The sequence below is a fragment of the Orcinus orca genome, chromosome 12 (assembly GCF_937001465.1).
Source record: "Orcinus orca chromosome 12, mOrcOrc1.1, whole genome shotgun sequence".
NCBI classification, from domain to species: domain Eukaryota; kingdom Metazoa; phylum Chordata; class Mammalia; order Artiodactyla; family Delphinidae; genus Orcinus; species Orcinus orca.
In genome coordinates this window covers 53,207,221-53,224,407 of record NC_064570.1, presented here as the reverse complement: position 1 = coordinate 53,224,407, position 17,187 = coordinate 53,207,221, and the positions used below count along the sequence as shown (strand labels likewise).

The 17,187-nt window shown below is 38.4% G+C and overlaps 1 protein-coding gene across 1 annotated transcript in view; it reads left to right on the top strand.

Annotated features, from left to right (window-relative positions):
- The window catches only part of LIN28B (lin-28 homolog B), a 121,365-nt gene extending 104,444 nt beyond the window's left edge, over positions 1–16,921 (top strand). The window contains exon 4 of the mRNA XM_033418586.1: positions 11,999–16,921. Within this exon, the coding sequence (XP_033274477.1) occupies positions 11,999–12,365 (367 nt within the window). The 3' untranslated portion in view covers positions 12,366–16,921. The remainder of the gene's footprint in view (positions 1–11,998) is intronic.
- The last annotated feature ends 266 nt before the right edge of the window (positions 16,922–17,187 follow it).

Genomic DNA, 17,187 nt, shown 5'->3' with positions numbered 1-17,187 from the left:
AATTAAATTATAAACATAAAACATATAAAGAGAACGTCACACTCAAGTGTGATAAATAACACTTTGCCACTTGTAGCTCTCATATTTTTCAATGTTTCTTTGTTTTCTGAAATACATACATTTTTAGAGTTTCAAGATCAAGTATCATCCAAAGAAGGTTACCTCCTTTCACCACACCTACCAGGATATTTGTCAAGAATTTTTTTGTTAGGGAGTTCCTTGGTGGCCTAGTGGTTAGGATTCTGGGCTTTCACTGCTCTGGCCTGTGTTCAATCCCTGGCTGGGGAACTGAGAGCCTGCAAGCTGCGCAGCACAGCCAAAAAAAAAAAAAAAAATTTTTTTGTTAGAGAAACACAGAAAAATTCTTTAGTTTCTTTGTTTCTTTTGTCCCACTGAGAGAAAACCAAATTCTTCATGTAAACTTTCCCAGCCAAATTTAAAGGATGACCAAAGGAGATGAAAACTCCATTGTACAAATGCTAAAGGAATTGTATTCAAGGCAAGCCATAGTTTGGCTTATAGAAATGCACACATAAATTTGTTAATGTGTAGAATCTAGTCCTAATGGTTTGCACTTATTAAGAGTATTTGGACATGGCTTGGCTCCGTCCAAGGACCTATCCGCTCTTCTCATACCTACCTTCAGTTTTTACCTCCATCCTCAGCTCCACAGCTGTCTCTTTTTGTACTAGTGGCTGTGTGTTCACAGAGTCACAGCCTTAAAATGCTCAAGTAGGGAAACAAAATTCCTTAAGGAATCAGTGATGAGAGGAAAGATCTGCAAGGATGCCTTAGCAGCTTGACCATCAATCTTTAGTCATATGAAAAGCTGGGATGATGTGAAGGGCGACTGCAACCAGTAAGGAGGGAAAAAAAAGAAGTAGCCATGAGGCCAAGAATACCTGACATGGCTTTAATTTTCAAGATGAGACCTACACAGAGAGGAGATAATATCACAGTTTATAGAGGTTATCTGAACATAGTAGCAATTTTCCTTGTTCAGCTTTCACTTGCCTACCTATGTCTGTACATGGTAAACAATTTAAGAACTGCTGATTCTTGGCAAAGAGCAATATATAGCCAGTCACAGGAAGACCAATTGGGCTAGAGGGGGAAGTGAACAGAGGTCATTTACATCTCATCTGTACTTCATCATTTTCCTCAGCAGTAGCTGGTGCTGGAATGGGAGATCAAATTTATCGATTGTTAGAAGGCTTTCCTTGGTGATTTCAGCAGAATAGTTTTAACTCCTTCTGATTCCTGAGTAGCTGTAGAGATAGAGGTGGTTTGGCACAGTCTTCTTTTGCATCTTGCACATGAATTAATCCTGAGGGTACGTTTTGGGTAGATCACACCAAGCAACGTGCTCTAGGACGACAGGTCCCCTATAAATATATTTTAATGCTACTCATATAAACATTGTCAAAGTGGAAAGTTTACACATAGTTCTTCTTAATTCAGGAATATAGCAACAATTCAGTGTTAATAGTAAAAATATTAATTCACTAATACAACAATAGGGAGTTGTTTTAACACTCTCTTCATAGAAACTCAAATGCTACCAGCATTATTACTGGCATCAGAGGTAATTAAGCCATGGTAACATCAAAGCTTTAAATAACCAATTTGGCTAAATAACAACAACAACAATAACTCATTTGGCTAAAACTAGGATTGTATCTTTTTTTTTTTAATTTATTTAATTTATTTATTTTTGGCTGCATTGGGTCTTCGTTGCCGCGCACGGGCTTTCTCTAGTTGCAGCGAGTGGGGGCTTCTCTTCGTTGCGGTGCACGGGCTTCTCATCGTGGTGGCTTCTCTTGTTGCAGAGCACGGGCTCTAGGAGTGCGAGCTTCAGTAGTTGTGGCACGAGGGCTCAGTAGTTGTGGCTCACGGGCTCTAGAGCATAGGCTCAGTAGTTGTGGTGCACGGGCTTACCGGACCAGGGCTCTAACCCATGTCCCCTGCATTGGGAGGCAGATTCTTAACCACTGCGCCACCAGGGAAGCCCCAGGATTGCATCTTTTAATCCAGCCCTCTTTTTGCTTCCAGCTTGCAAATAACCAGCATAAATCTGGAACTGTTATCTAACCTTCCTCTGTGCAGTTCATCAGTCATGCCACTAAAATTGATTCTTGACCTCTATACATCATTCTTTCCTTTGAAATTTCTCATGCTGTCTCTTCCTTCTATGCTTTAATGGAGGAGGTGTGTGTAACAAAACGTGAGCGAGTCACTTTTTAATTGTGCAGTCCTCATTTGAATACCTAAGGTTTTTTAACCCTTAAGTATTTTTACTATGTGTTTAAATTTTCTCATATATTGTTTTGATGTTTACATCTACTTCTCTAGATTACAAATTACTGTTTCACCTATCAAGTAATCATAATGAAATTTGTCTTTTAAAATTTCTTGTGCCTCTGACCAAATGTTTAATAATGAAAAAATTCAACGTACAACATAAGGAGAAAGATCACTTTAGAATGATTTGTGAAATAATGTCAACCATAAAAATAAGGCTGTTTTCCTGAGCCAGAGCCTAAAAGAAATCATGTGATGAGCAAGAAAAAACATATATAAAAGTTGACACAAGAGCAGTAGTGGAATTGTCCTTCTTCAGGCCAAACCAGTGCTTATTTACAGCAGATGTCACACCTGTGACACTGGTGAATGTGAAATGGTGTGGTGGAAACCAAGCAGCCCTGGGGTTTTATGTTTTCAAGCAAGGCTGCTGTGACAGATAAATGAACCAACATTTCCAGATTGCTGTAATCAGATTATTATAATCTGATTCTTCCATCTAAGTAAATACCTAATTTAAACCATCTCAAGATAAGTTAAATTTTGAATGTCTTTCCTTCGTGTATATATATATATATTTTTTTTAATTTTTATTTTTTAATTTTTTTTTTATTTTTTGCGGTACGCGGGCCTCTCACTGTTGTGGCCTCTCCCATTGCGGAGCACAGGCTCCGGATGCAGAGGCTCAGCGGCCATGGCTCACAGGCCCAGCCACTCCGCGGCATGTGGGATCTTCCAGGACCGGGGCACGAACCCATGTCCCCTGCCTCGGCAGGTGGACTCTCAACCGCTGCGCCACCAGGGAAGCCCTTTCCTTCATATTTAATACCTGCACTAACCTTCTAAAAACACTATACCTTAAAGGTCAATAAGATCAAATATGGTAGATACATTGACCTTGGTTCCAGCAAGAAACCAGCAGTTTGGATAGTTGTAACACTGCCATTTCAAAAATACATGTGGCTTTTGTGTGTGTGTGTGTGTGTGTGTGTGTGTGTTGTCCTGACCTGGACACTCCTCCCTAACTGTGTTGGAATCATGCAAGCCGTGCTGGCAGAGTGCCCACTGCATGTAAGATTGGGTCCTATTTTATAACAAACTGCTTTTACTCCCAAGAAATTGGAAAGCATTAAGTTATCTGTATTTGAGTCCATTTTTCTCCTTGTTTTTTCAACTTTTCCATTAGCCAGAAGGGATTACCTGTGTGGGATGTCGTTTGTCACCTAAAAGAGAGATAACATTTCTATTTCAAATACAGATTTAATTTATGACCTAGAATTCATTATTATACTCCTTCTCAAGTTGTGTTGCAAAGTAGCAAATTCTCAACAAACGATTATTGTTCCGTGGAATTGCTGAATAACCTACAAGTAATTTTTTTTAATGTTTTTTTATTGTGGTAAAAGTTACATAATATGAAGCATATTTTTCTAACCATATTTAACTATACAGTTCAGTGGCACTAAGTACATTCACATTGTTGTGCAACTCTCACCATTATCCATCTCCCAAATGTTTCACCTTCCTAAACTGAAACTCTTATCCCTTTTAAAGACTAACTCCCCATTCCCCTCCCCACCCCCGACTCCCAGGCCCCTGGCACCTCCCAATTTACTTTCTGACTCTATTTTTAAACATAATGGAATGAAATACAAAAATGCCTGATGCCTTCCGTGTGGTGGAAGGGCCCTTACATGAAAAAGGCTCCCTTTTCCCCAGTTCCTCCAGTGATTTCTCTCCCTTTCATGTCCTCTACTCTTTAAAAACTGTTATATGTTCCATCCCTACTTCTCTTGACCCTGCACCACCATTCATCACATCTGTCCCCCACATTTTTCCATCTTATCTTCTTGTTTTTATAAGATGATGAAAGGTTTGTGAATAGAACTATTACTATATTTTAGCTGGTTGTCAAGATACTGTGGGGCATTTTTAGCTGGTGTTATGATACAGACGACAGACCATGGCATTAATCAGAGAGAGTGTCCAAAAACTAATAAACATAAGACAATCCAAAAAGCAGTCAGGCAAAGACATCAAACAAGATTTTATATACATATATATACACATATGTATGTATATATTACCGTCCAGCCAACTATGCACATACATTTTATTAGTATCTAGTACAAAGTTGTACTCATTGTAGATATTCTTAAGTGGGTTTTTTTTTTCTGTTTTTCATTTGAGTTTATGAAAATGATTGCATGGGTATTATAAGCAGTTGAGTCCCCACTGATAGGCAAGGTATCTAGGTAATAGCACATCATAGAACCGGATGATAAAAGAAGTTAGTAGTTGGTAAGTAAAAACTACCCTTTGAACTCAGTGCAAACCCCATATCAGTTTAGTAAATGGTCTGAGCACCGAGGTTTGGAGGAGGCACAGAGTATTCATTTCCTCTGCCAGCAGCTTCGAGTTCTGAGTTCACATTAGTTCCATCCACATCAGACTGACCCTTGCTTACTACGACTAACACTAGACCATAGAGAGCCATCCAAACATCTAGCAGTTATTCACCGGAAAGAACTGAATGGCAGTTATACTGACTAAATTTTGCTTTTTAAAAATAATTTTGAAAACCAATCCTTAGGGTGGTCTAACTAATAAGCAGATTTTAAACCATCCGTTATGCACTTTTATTTTTCTCTTAGTTTAAAAAACAGAGTGGGCAGTAGTAACTTTATTAATGGTGCTATTTTAGGTGAAATGTAGTTTAAATATTAGAGGTTTTAAAAATTCCATGGCTAACAGATTTTATAAAAAGCAGAGATCTTTTTATTATGTTTATATTCATTTGTTTGTAATAGCCAGAAAAATGTGTCCATTAGAAATGTTTGCAGGAGTATCTCTATAGGAAATAAGTTTATATGGTTTTGGGAATTACTGTAGATGGAGGCAACAGAAGATGGAGAATTAAAAGAGTTATTATGGGAAATCAATAAATGTTAATTGGTAATGATGGTGAAGTTTAGAGAATGGAGCAGTTGATTCAAGAGCTGTAAATTATCACCTGTTTTGATGACATGGGTGCCTCCCCATTGAACCCATCCTTGATTGATGAACTAAGAACTGAGTAATAACCTCAGAAACAGAGAAGCTACTTGTGAAGCTAAACTCAGTAGATTTTTGCAATGTTTTCCTTCCAAAATAAGCAGGAATCAGTGATGGTAAAAAGTTGTGGGCTTTTGTGCTTACAGCTAGAAGTTTCAGGGAATCATTTTTAGTTTTCAGTAAAGAAACAAGATCTACACACACCTTTTTCCTCCCTCCCTCCCTCCTTTCCTTCCTTCCTTCCTTCCTTCCTTCTTCCTTCTTTCCTTCCTCCTTCCTTTCAAGGCACCGGGGAACTGTTGAAACAGTGTTTGGGGACTATTCAGTGTTCTGTTTTGAACCACATTCCTTGTGGTTGGGATTACAAAGCGCTCTCTCTTGGTCAAGGTTGTCGGCGGTAAACTCAGGTCTGTAGACAGCTGTGGTTCTCAAGTAGCTGCTCACTGTCATCTGGGAAGCTTTTTAAGAAGTACTGATGCCTGGGGGTCTGCCCTCAAAGATCCTGATTTAATGGTCTGGAGTAGGGCCCAGGCATAAGTATTTTTTAAAAAGCTTCCAAGGTGATTCTAGAATCGCTGATGTACAGGTTAACTGTTAGATGACTGACAATAATAATGAAGGTCAAATTATAAAATGGAAATGCAGCTTTATAATTGCTCTTTTTCCTTTTTCAATTACATAAACTATAAATTTTCTGGTTATTTAAAAAAGAAACTATACAAGAATTTATGGAGTAAAAATGTAAGTTCACCTTCACCTTTACCTGTATTCTCTCCATATGTAACCACTGTTAATGTACTGTTTATCCTTCCAGTGGTTTTCCATGCATTTAAAAATGCATATTTACTTATATATAGTGTTTTTGAAACATAAATGAGATTACACCATCTTCTGTTTATTATTCTGTGGTTTGCTTTTGTCACTTAATTTGGCTTGGAGATCTTTCCATGTCAATACATATAGATCTACCTCTTTTTTTTTTTTTTTTTTTTTTTGCGGTACGCGGGCCTCTCACTATCGCGACCTCTCTTGTCGCGGAGCACAGGCTCCGGACGCGCAAGTTCAGCGGCCATGGCTCACGGGCCTAGCTGCTCCGCCGCACGTGGGATCTTCCCGGACCGGGGCACGAACCCGTGTCCCCTGCATCGGCAGGCGGACTCGCAACCGCTGCACCACCAGGGAAGCCCCAGATCTACCTCATTTAAAAAAATATTCTTTTACTTCATTCCTTTCAATATCTGTAGAGTGTTTCTCAGTATATGTGGGCTTTAATTTCCTTTTTCCTTTTCACATATTTGTAGCTCAATGGTAAAGAGCAAAAACTCTGTAGCCAGACTACCTGGTTTTGACTATAAGTATTTATTATTGTTGGTGGTATTATTACCATTTAATTTTTCTATTTTTTACCAATATGGACAATACTGTAGTTAATATTTTAGTACCCAAATCATTATACTTATCAATGAATATTCCTGTAGGGCAAATTCCTAGCGTTAGAGTTGCTGGCTCAGAGAGTATGCATATTAATATTTTGAAACGTGCTGTCAAATTTCCCTCCAAGAGCAATTTACATTTGCTCCAGCCAATAGAATCTCACTGCAGTATTTATTTCAAGGCCTCAATAAATTGTTCACATCACAGTGTGGCTTCATGGGCTAATAACCACAATGACTGGAATTTATTTTCTTTATTTTGGCTGGAATTTCATTGAGTCAGTTTGATAGCTCTGATTATAGCATATCAACCTGAAGTTCCAATTTACGGTCTTAAACATATGATTAAGGAAAATGGAAAAATTATTTACTGATTTTTGTTTTTTTTTAGATTAAAAACTTTCCACGTAGAAAGTACAAGAGGGGTAGGGGAAAATAACTGGGCTTTGGCAGTGAAAAGTCTGACCTGGACTAGTAGTTACAGCCTTTAGATGGAGCAGCTCAAAGAGAGAAGCTCACTTCTGCACACCATAGTGACAGAATAGTAACCCAAGTCTTAAGAAAGATCTACTTCAAATCTGTGTGTTTGTTGGCGTTTTAAATTCAGGACGCTTATATGTTTTTAGACTTTTACATAATAAAATTTACATCAGTATCGTTGGGTATAATGTTTTTATATAATGAAAATGCAAGTGAAATTTATTATTTTCAATTCAAATTTCCTTCTCTGTATACTCTCTTGAGTCTTAATTTTCTCATCAACACAACGTTGATATTTAGTACCTACTTCATAGGATTTGGGGGAGGAGTCAATTTTATATTACATATTAAAAACCTTTAGGGACTTCCCTGGTGGTCCAGTGCTAAAGAGCCCTCCTTCCAATGCAGCGGACGATCCCTGGGTCACGGAGCTAAGATCCCACATGCCATGGGGCAACTAAGCCCGCGCACCACAACTCCAGAGCTCGCGTGCCTCAACAAGAGAGAGAAAACCCGCACATCTCAACGAAGATCCCACGTGCCACAACAAAGACCCAACGCAGCCAAAAAATAAAAATAAAATAAAATAAAATAAAAAACCTTTTGCACAATGTCTGGAATATGGTAAACTCTTAATAAATTGAACCTCAGTATTATTCGTATTATTATCATTTTAATTCTGTTAACAGTGTGTTCAGCCCTGCTGTGGATAGATTATTTTATTTTTAGCATGAGTTAAGGTAATTGAGGGGGGATACTGGCTTTTGTATTTCAAAAGATACACATGAAAGATTTTCTGGTGTTAAAAATATTTTTCTGGTGTTAAATATGTATTTGTTCCATAAGAACCCTTTTTAATAAACATAATTCACTACTAACCAATATTTTTGAAAACTCAATATTTTTACCATTGTACTTAGGAAAAATATATAAAAGTTAACATGATTAAAATGTTTTTATTGTTTAGTTGGCTTATAGTCTTAGGTGTTTGGATATAAGAATAATAGAAGAAACAAATTTGCATAAAGAATAGGTTGCTTTGATAGAGGTCAGAAAATGTGTGCACTTTTAACTGTTTCTAGCTCTGTGGTTCGTCAACATTTTCCAACTCTCCTCTTGGTATTTTGGGGCAGATCCTATGGAGTGAATAAGCTATATACCCAGTTGTGAATTTAGATTGTTTGGAAGCTTTCAGAATAAAATGAGGGCTTCTGGAAGGTTGGCCTGAGAATCTGTCTCTCTTACCCTCAGGAGGTACAGGGTGAGCATATTGCTTCTGCCACTCTGGATCCTTTGCTCTCCTGCTCTCTTGGGGTCTGTGATGGCATTTCTGCCCATCCTCCTACCTCCCACGTTCAGACTGGGATCCAGCACTCCCAGGTCTTGGGCTGAATGACACACAATTGAATTAGATAACAAGTGTTCAGACAGAGTAAAATCGAAAACTGTAGCCTTGTTGAATGTCATTAGTATCACTTCTGGATTTTAGTTGGACTGTATCGGAGTTAACAACGATAATCTCTTCAAAGAGTTGGTTATCGTTTCTCCAGATTAGTTTCTGAAACTCTTTCCTATCTGTGACTTTTCTTTACCCCTCTGGCCTCCCATTTGAAACTTTACTGATCCTTTCTCTCATCTCTCTTTTCCAGGGATTTTATTATACTCCTTTCTATATTCATCCCTCCTTCCTGCCCCATCGCTTGCACTTTTCCCACTCTGTTCTCTCTCACTGATACTGTTTTACTTACTGTTCTTTCAGCATTCCCTTCCTCTTCAGAAGTTTATAGATCACTGTATCCTTATCCTTAATGCCTCCCTCTAACCCCCCAGAATATGGATCTAAGTTTCCATATATATTCTTAAGTTAACACTTTAAAATACTTAGAAGCGCCTACGTTATATTTTTTTTCTGTTACACTTTTAGACAAGCAAAGTTGACTTTCTCTCTTTATGTAGTGTCACCTCTCATTCTATTTGATCACTTCTGGGACCTGTTTTAATGCTCGTGTCACAACATAAAATTCATGCAAATTAACAAAAGCAAGCTGATTTGGAGAGGTGTGGAGAGTGTACAAAGGAGCCTAGTACCGTCCAGAGCTTCGTATGGAGAATGTGGTGTGATATTATTTGTGAGCTGTTCCATTTTCCTGTCGGTCCCTTGGGAAGGAAGGAGTTTCATAATGGGGTGTGACTTGTACTTCTAGTAAGCGTGATTGGCATTGAATGTTTAAATAGAAGAGAAGAATACATATCATTCCTCCCCTTTAAGGCAAAGCACAAATATACTGAATGCAAATCTTTTCAGTGTGGAAGGCAGTCTGGCCTAATGATAGCATGAATCTGAAAAGCTAAGGGAGTGAATTAACTATGCAGATCAAAATGGTAGGAAGCCAAAATTCCGTAGTATCCTTAAAAGTAACTTTTAAAACCCAGATGTAATGGTAAATACACATACAGAATATGATGGAAGACCCCATGTGGAAAAATGGAATTCTGACATCAGCCCCTTGGTAAATGAGGGGGCAAATGGTTCCCTGAATTGGGTAGCAGTGCACATACCACAGTGACTGATGAAATTGATGTGTCGGTGGGAGAGCGGCTCTATTACTCAATCCTTTAACCTGTTTTCTCTGTCTTCAAAAATGAGCTTCTGAGTGGATGTTATCCTCAAGGAAGTGAATTTAATTAAAAAGAAGCTGTTTTATAGATGGGCAAATTTAGTTTAAGAATTCACTTTTCCATTATAGAAGAGAACTATGTGAAAAAACATTATTATAAGTAATATGCTTATATTTCTCAAAGATGCCTTTTTTTTTTTTTTTTGCGGTACGCGGGCCTCTCACTGTTGTGGCCTCTCCCGTCGCGGAGCACAGGCTCCGGACGCGCAGGCTCAGCGGCCATGGCTCACGGGCCCAGCCGCTCCGTGGCATGTGGGATCATCCCGGACCGGGGCACGAACCCGTGTCCCCTGCATCGGCAGGCGGACTCTCAACCACTGCGCCACCAGGGAAGCCCAAAGATGCCATTTTTGAGTGTATTTTGGGGACCTGAATTTCAAGCATTAGTCAGTAATTTTTCTTTAATTTTGAATTATCTCTTAGAACACGTGGCTAAAAAAACATTGAATCTGCATTGTAATAGTTTCATTAACCTTTTAAGGTATGTAATTACACAATAAATAATTTAATCATAAAAAGTGATTTCTTAGTTTTCCCATTAACTTTTGAAAATATGATGCTTTCTTTTTTCCTGACATAAATACTGGTTAATTACTGCAAAGAATAAAAGCCCATCTTGTGAATCCATTATTCTAAAATTTGCAAGGTAATATTGATAACTGGAGAAGCAGGCTGTTAGTTATCCTAGTTTTTGCCAAGTAAAAAAAAATTCACTCTATAACTTATATCAGAAGATAAAAATACATAACCATAAGTATCCTACATATACTTCCCAGTAGGTTAATAGTAGTTTGTCTTAGAAGTATATGGTAATATGAGTTATTAAGCTTGCTAGTCTCTCACACACACGCACACACACATATCTAATTAATTATAATTATTTTGTCATTATGATCTTAAGCTGATTCTCACAGTTACCGCCTATTTTGCTATCATTTTTTAAAAACGTGACCTATTGTGTAAATTTCATAATGAGAATTATGGAGTCATAAATGTATTTGGAAAATAAATTTAAAATAGAAAGCCCTTAAAACATTTCATTTGGAGATAAATCAGTAAGCAAATTTTGTACTCAACAAGTAGGTTAAAAACCTTCATAAATATAAAATTTTATTCTCTCCAGTTGATAGTGTTTTATTGTTTTTAATATAAAATTTTAGAAGAAAGAAAATATGACTGAAATTGAGCAATGTAGCTTCCAAATAATTTCTCAGCTTTTGGAAGCTGTCAGAATTTCAAACATATAGTACAAGCTGTGCCCCCGGTGTGCATTCAGGTATTAATTAAAGATGGATTTATATTTATTTCAACTTAGAAGAATTTACCCTGAAGGAAAACTAACTTCTTACAGAAAGAAAAGAAAGTTTTTCCCACCCCTGAACTAGCATCAACCTTTATTAATCTGATCTAAGTATCTAAGAAGCTTAGATTAATCTATATTAATCTGATCTAAGAAGATTTCTTTTACAGCATTCTTCTGATTCAGACACTTTCTATCTTGTTCTAATATTACTTGGTAATTCCCCAAATACCATTCACCATAGATGTCTGACTTATTTATCAAATTTCACTGCACTAATTTGTGCGATGGGAAAGAATTCTTCCAGTTCAACAGGTTTCCACAGGCAAATAATTAACACCCAAAGAAATGTTAAACTCATAATATTTAATTCGGTCTATAATTTTCCCAGTTGCTGGTTGAGTTGGTGTTGCATTTTAGTCAACAGCTGTGTTTTTTAACTGCCTTTTCCAAGCTAGCTGGTTGTTTTTTGTTGAACGTGGCTGCCCTCTAGTGGACTAAATTTCCTTTACAATAACCTAACTGTCAAATCTAAAGCAGTCATTTACATATGGAAGTGATTAGTCTTTCATGCTTTCGGACCCTCGTGTTTCATTGACTTTTGTGTTTAATACAACACGTTTGTTGTTAAGAAGGCATATTAAAATAAGCTGATCTCTTGGACGGTCTGCGTGTTTTAGTGTATTTTCGACTTCTGACCTATTTTGTGAGACATGCTCCTTCTCAAGATCTTTTCGTTTTTCTTGTCGCAGATGCTACAACTGTGGTGGCCTTGATCATCATGCTAAGGAATGTAGTCTACCTCCTCAGCCAAAGAAGTGCCATTGCTGTCAGAGCATCACGCACATGGTGGCGAACTGCCCTCACAAAACTGTGGTGCAGCCGCCCGCCGGTTCTCAGGGAAGACAGGAAGCAGAGCCCCAGCCGTGCACCGCGTTCCCTCGAGAGGTGGGGGGTGGGCACGGCTATGCGTCACCACCGTTTCCTCAGGAGGCGAGGTCCGAGGTCTCTGAGTGGCCAGGCACGTCACCTGCAGAAGCTTCCTTCACAAAGTCATCTGCAGCACCAGAAGATCAAAGCAAAAAGGGGCCTTCCGTTCAAAAACGGAAAAAGACATAACCCTTTTTCTTAACATTATCGTTTTCTCTCCCCGGTTGGGAAGTCTACCTCATGCAAATACAGGGGAACAGTATTTCACAAACAGCAGCTGACCTGGGATTTTTAACTACTGTTGAGGAACTGTGAATTTTTTTAAACAGACAAATCACTCTAAGCAAATTACCTTTGAGCAGGGTGTCATGTGTCATGTGACTCAGAGGATGAGATGCTCTGTGTATCTGTATGTGCATGTGTGAGAGGGAGAGAGCCTGAGCCTGTGTGTGTATGTAGGAGGATTTTCTATAGAATGTAGACATATATATAAAGAGGGTTTGTCTTTATATATGTGTGTATAGAGATGTCAGCACACAGCCTCCCTCGCAGAATTGGACATCCCCAAGAATTGAAAACCCAGGTAAAGCATTTTAGATGGTTTTGAAAATAACCCTTGGAGTTTTTCTTGAAATACCATTCCCTTTATATTACATTAGGAAAAAACAAAACAAAACATGACTGTTACCTTTTATGTGAACCAAAGGATACTTCAGATCTCAGCGCTGCCAATCCTATGGTACTAAAGGTTTTTAAGACATCAGTTCTCCCGAATTTGGGATTGCCTCTTTTTCTTGATATCTGTAGAGTGTGTCCCCCACCCCACCCCCTTTGAAGGCAGTACCTTAACTCCATATGCCTCTGACTGCCATAAGCTTTTTTGAATCTGGGATACATGACTCCAGAAAAGACAATGAATGTGTAATTTCTGTGCCGATATTTCAGTGTTTTTAATTCATACATTTTGATTGTAAATTAGATGCCTATTCAGAGAAATGAAGGGGAGGGCAATGTATAAAGGTAGTGACTTGATTGTTTTCAATGGTATTTTGATACTCGTTATAATCTTTTACCTGTTGTGAGGTTTTTGAGGGACTGTGGCAACAGCAGCTTCCCTTGACCAAGTCAGTCCTTCTAACCATCGCTTCGAGTGGAGGCCTCCTTGTTTACTACTGAAGACCTTGGAGGAAAACTCCAGTTGTTTGGTGTATGTTTTTGGTGGCTGTTTTTATTCCCCCTGGAGAGTTACCTAACTTATTTCTGAAACAAACAAACAAAACAGCACAGATGTGAGTAAAATGCCAGGGTTGAGAATGAACATTTAAGTGGATGCTCACAATTGCCCAATTACGTATGACCTTGAATAATATTAAAAAGCTCCGTGTTTGATGGCGGGCGACTAGAGTGATGAGCCTGGGGTAGGAGGTTCCCAGACCTCTCCTCCCAGAGAGCTAGGAGTATTTTATATAACACAGTTCATCTTAGGGGAATTCCCTCATGACTGCTACTGAAGGGCCCTATGTGGGAGATTCAGGATGGACATTCAGTGATGGGGACAGAGGTGCTTCTCAGGTTGGTCCTCAGTTACAGTAGTAAACTGGCTGGGGGCCAGTCATCGTATTGGTCCCTTCAGGTTTCAGTCATGAAAAACATTCATTCTGGTGTCATCCTGGTTCTAGACGTTACGGATCAATTTTGGAAACATTTCCAAGAAGGTACCAATTAGTGGTAATGCTTAACCTTGGCAATAAATATAGTTGTGTATGAGCCTGTTGGTGTAAGCTCAGATAATCAAAACCAGAAAATAGCAAGATTCAAATGAGACACGTTCTGCTGAACAGTTTCTGCTCCCTCCCCGACATGTCCTGCCGAGGGAGGCTTTTTGTACAGTTGCTGCCGTTTCAGCAAGCAAGCCACGCAGAAGGAGAGCGAGCCTCGGGCTGGGCTGCCAGCCCTTCCCAACTCAGCTTGAGTTGACAGTGTTTGTGAGAATCTCCATGGGACATACTGAAATATCAGTGTGCTGTGATGCAAAGCTTACCTTTGACGATATTGAATGTGATAAATAGCTATAGAGAAGTACTTCCTTGCCTTATGTGAGGATCGTAAGCTTATTTAAATTATGTAGACAAATCAAAGTGGCATTGCTTAATTTTTAGCAGGTATAATAAGCAGGTTAACAGTAAAAATGCAAAACATAAGTCACTTTGAAAATTCAAACCAAAGTTCCTTGACCTTATTAGAAATAGGAAATTATGGACTTGAGAATTGGACATTCCCTGTTTACATATAAAAAGTTCAGAGCTGAGTTCATGGTTTTAAAAAAGACACACAGAAAGAAACATGTTATAACTATGGACCTTATGGGTGCAACTTGAAATCATTTTTCAGCATCTCACCAGACTGAACTAAGCACATACCAAACCTATCTTATGATTAAAAGTTGGGGTTTATTTTTTATATAAGAATATTATCACTATTACATAACACACTCAGGACAAAGAACTTTGCTCAGGGAACATACCATATAATATTTTTGTTTCTTTACAGAATAGTCTACAGTCCTGCTTACTCAAAACAAACCAAATAACTTAGACCTGTACGTAAGTATTATGTACTGATGTTAGTAATAACTACCTCTGAGTTTGACATAGATCAAAATTTCTGAATATCAGATATCGGTTCTCCTATTTTTATTTCATGTGAAAAGTACTCTAAAGGAGACTCCCTCAACTCCTTGCATATGTGAATATCACTGACGTAAGCACAGTGTCCATTTACATGGGTGAAATATTATTCTGTTTACAGCAAAAGGCTACCTCATAGTTGATGCACAGCACACCTCTATGCTGCTCCAGCCTTACAATGGCTGAAAATGCTCTGGTACAGACCTTGTTATCTATAGTATAGATAGCAGTTCACAACTGCACGTTTCTGACAAACACTTGTGAATCATGAAGCATCTCATCTAGTTAGCAAAGTCTCCGAGCATTTCCTTCAAGTTATCATGTATGTTGTTTAAAGACTTATAGGGACTCTTCCACTGAAGCAAAACAGAACACACAAGCAATCTTGGAAGTAGCTACTTTGCCCAGAGGTCAGTCGGTTGCAGGAAGAGGTTGGGAAGAGAGGTTGGTTGTGTGAGTGTTTTTGTGCTGGGCAAAACTTGTCAAAGAAAGATGCCAATCTCCTTCGTTTGTGTCTGTGCCGCCCTGAGGCCAAGTGTCTTGCAGCATTATTGCCCAGGCACATAATTAACTAGCACTGGGTGCCAAGGAGTGAACATAGAGTGGATGTGCAATGCCATTTCTAGCTACTGAGGGGTAGGGTCTGTGTGAAGCATCAGTTTACAGGAGTTGCTAATGGGTCGGGCAGGAGGTCAGTGAATTAGTTGCCCCTTGACCTCACCCCCCCATGTCAACACAAATGTAATTCCTTAGAAAGATGCACTACCGGTCTCTTAGCCCTGTGAGCTATTCATTGCTACATGGCAGATTATAGTAGCAACAGTTTTATGCTTGCATTTCTAGTCTTTACTAGAAGCCTTTGGATGTATTTTTACAGCTGAAAGATTTAGAAAGATTTTTACCTGCTTATAACTTGGAAGTTTGGCGTGCAATGTAGGGGAAAAGATCAAGAAACATCATGTTATTAGCATTGGTCCATCTACAAATAAATATAGGGTGTTTTTATTGCCGGTATTTTTTTCATGTTCTGGCCCAGTTTTATTTTGCACCAATGTGGCCCCAAGTTACTGCTAGTTGTATTTAGTTTGTGAATAGAAGCCCATAAGTGTTAATAGACTTTGTAACATTCACTGTAAGATGAATTATACAGGACATGGGAGATCTCATTAAGTCTTAAAAAGTTAATTTAAATTAATTTATCTGTTTTCTCTAAGAAATGTTTATCATAAAATATATATGTGTATTTCCCCTTTGGTTATAAAATTTGGGGAAGTATGTACAAGTGCAGCTGCACGGACTTTAATTTTCCAGCTGTCTTAATGAGGTTTGTTTGTTTTAGGGAAGAACAACTTGTTAAAAGCATCGAATTCTGTCTTACATTGCTGTCAGCAGCCTCTTTCAGATGTGGTGGTTGTGTGATCTGTGTCATAGTTGTTCAGTTAGAGTGAGAGGTTGACCTCTGAATCGTTGTTAAATTGTCTACTTGGAGCAAAGCTGCAAAGTTATGGTAAAGTGCTGTACTGTGAGAAACTATTAGGACATTTAATACATCTGTGGCTTCACGTGTGTGAGACTTACCAGCTTGAAAATGATGGTGTTGACTACCTCCTGAATTACAGCTACCAACCACTGGCACCCACCACCAGCTGGCTTTAATTAGTGTGTGTTGCTTCTTGGTATTAACAACTTTAACCATAATAGAGACCAAAGTGAACACTGATTTCTATATGTCTTTAATATGGTGTTTTATCTAGTGCTTTAAAATTATCCTGTGTAGTATTTAGATGACCTCATTGTCCATTTTGGCTCACGTTGTTTACAAGTGAAAATAAAAAAACACTTGAACTGTATGTTTTTAAAGGACGAAAAAGGAGTTAGATGGTCGGAATGGCATTTCACTCATGTACAGTCATCCTGATGGACTAAAAGTACTGTTTGCCTTTCTGCAGACCGTGGATTTTATATTCTCATCTCATGCCTAATGTCTTATTCTGTCAATTATGGATATTTTGAGGTTTAAAGAAATTACTTGATTAAAAATAAAACATATAACGTTGGCATTTATGATGAGTTTTGGAGATTTTTCGTGATTTGTGTGATGGCTAAATTAAATGAATGGGTAAAAGGCTACTTGGGCAGTATTTATTACCAATATGAGCATAAATTAAATAGTTTTAACATATCCTCAGATAGCAGTGATTATAAATATAAAACTTACTTATTACAGTACAGATGGTGAATAAATTCCGTCTGAATGAAGAAGGAAAGGTGTGTCCTGTCGTCACTAGGAATCGTTCTGCGTCAGCCAGCACGGACTGTGCAGG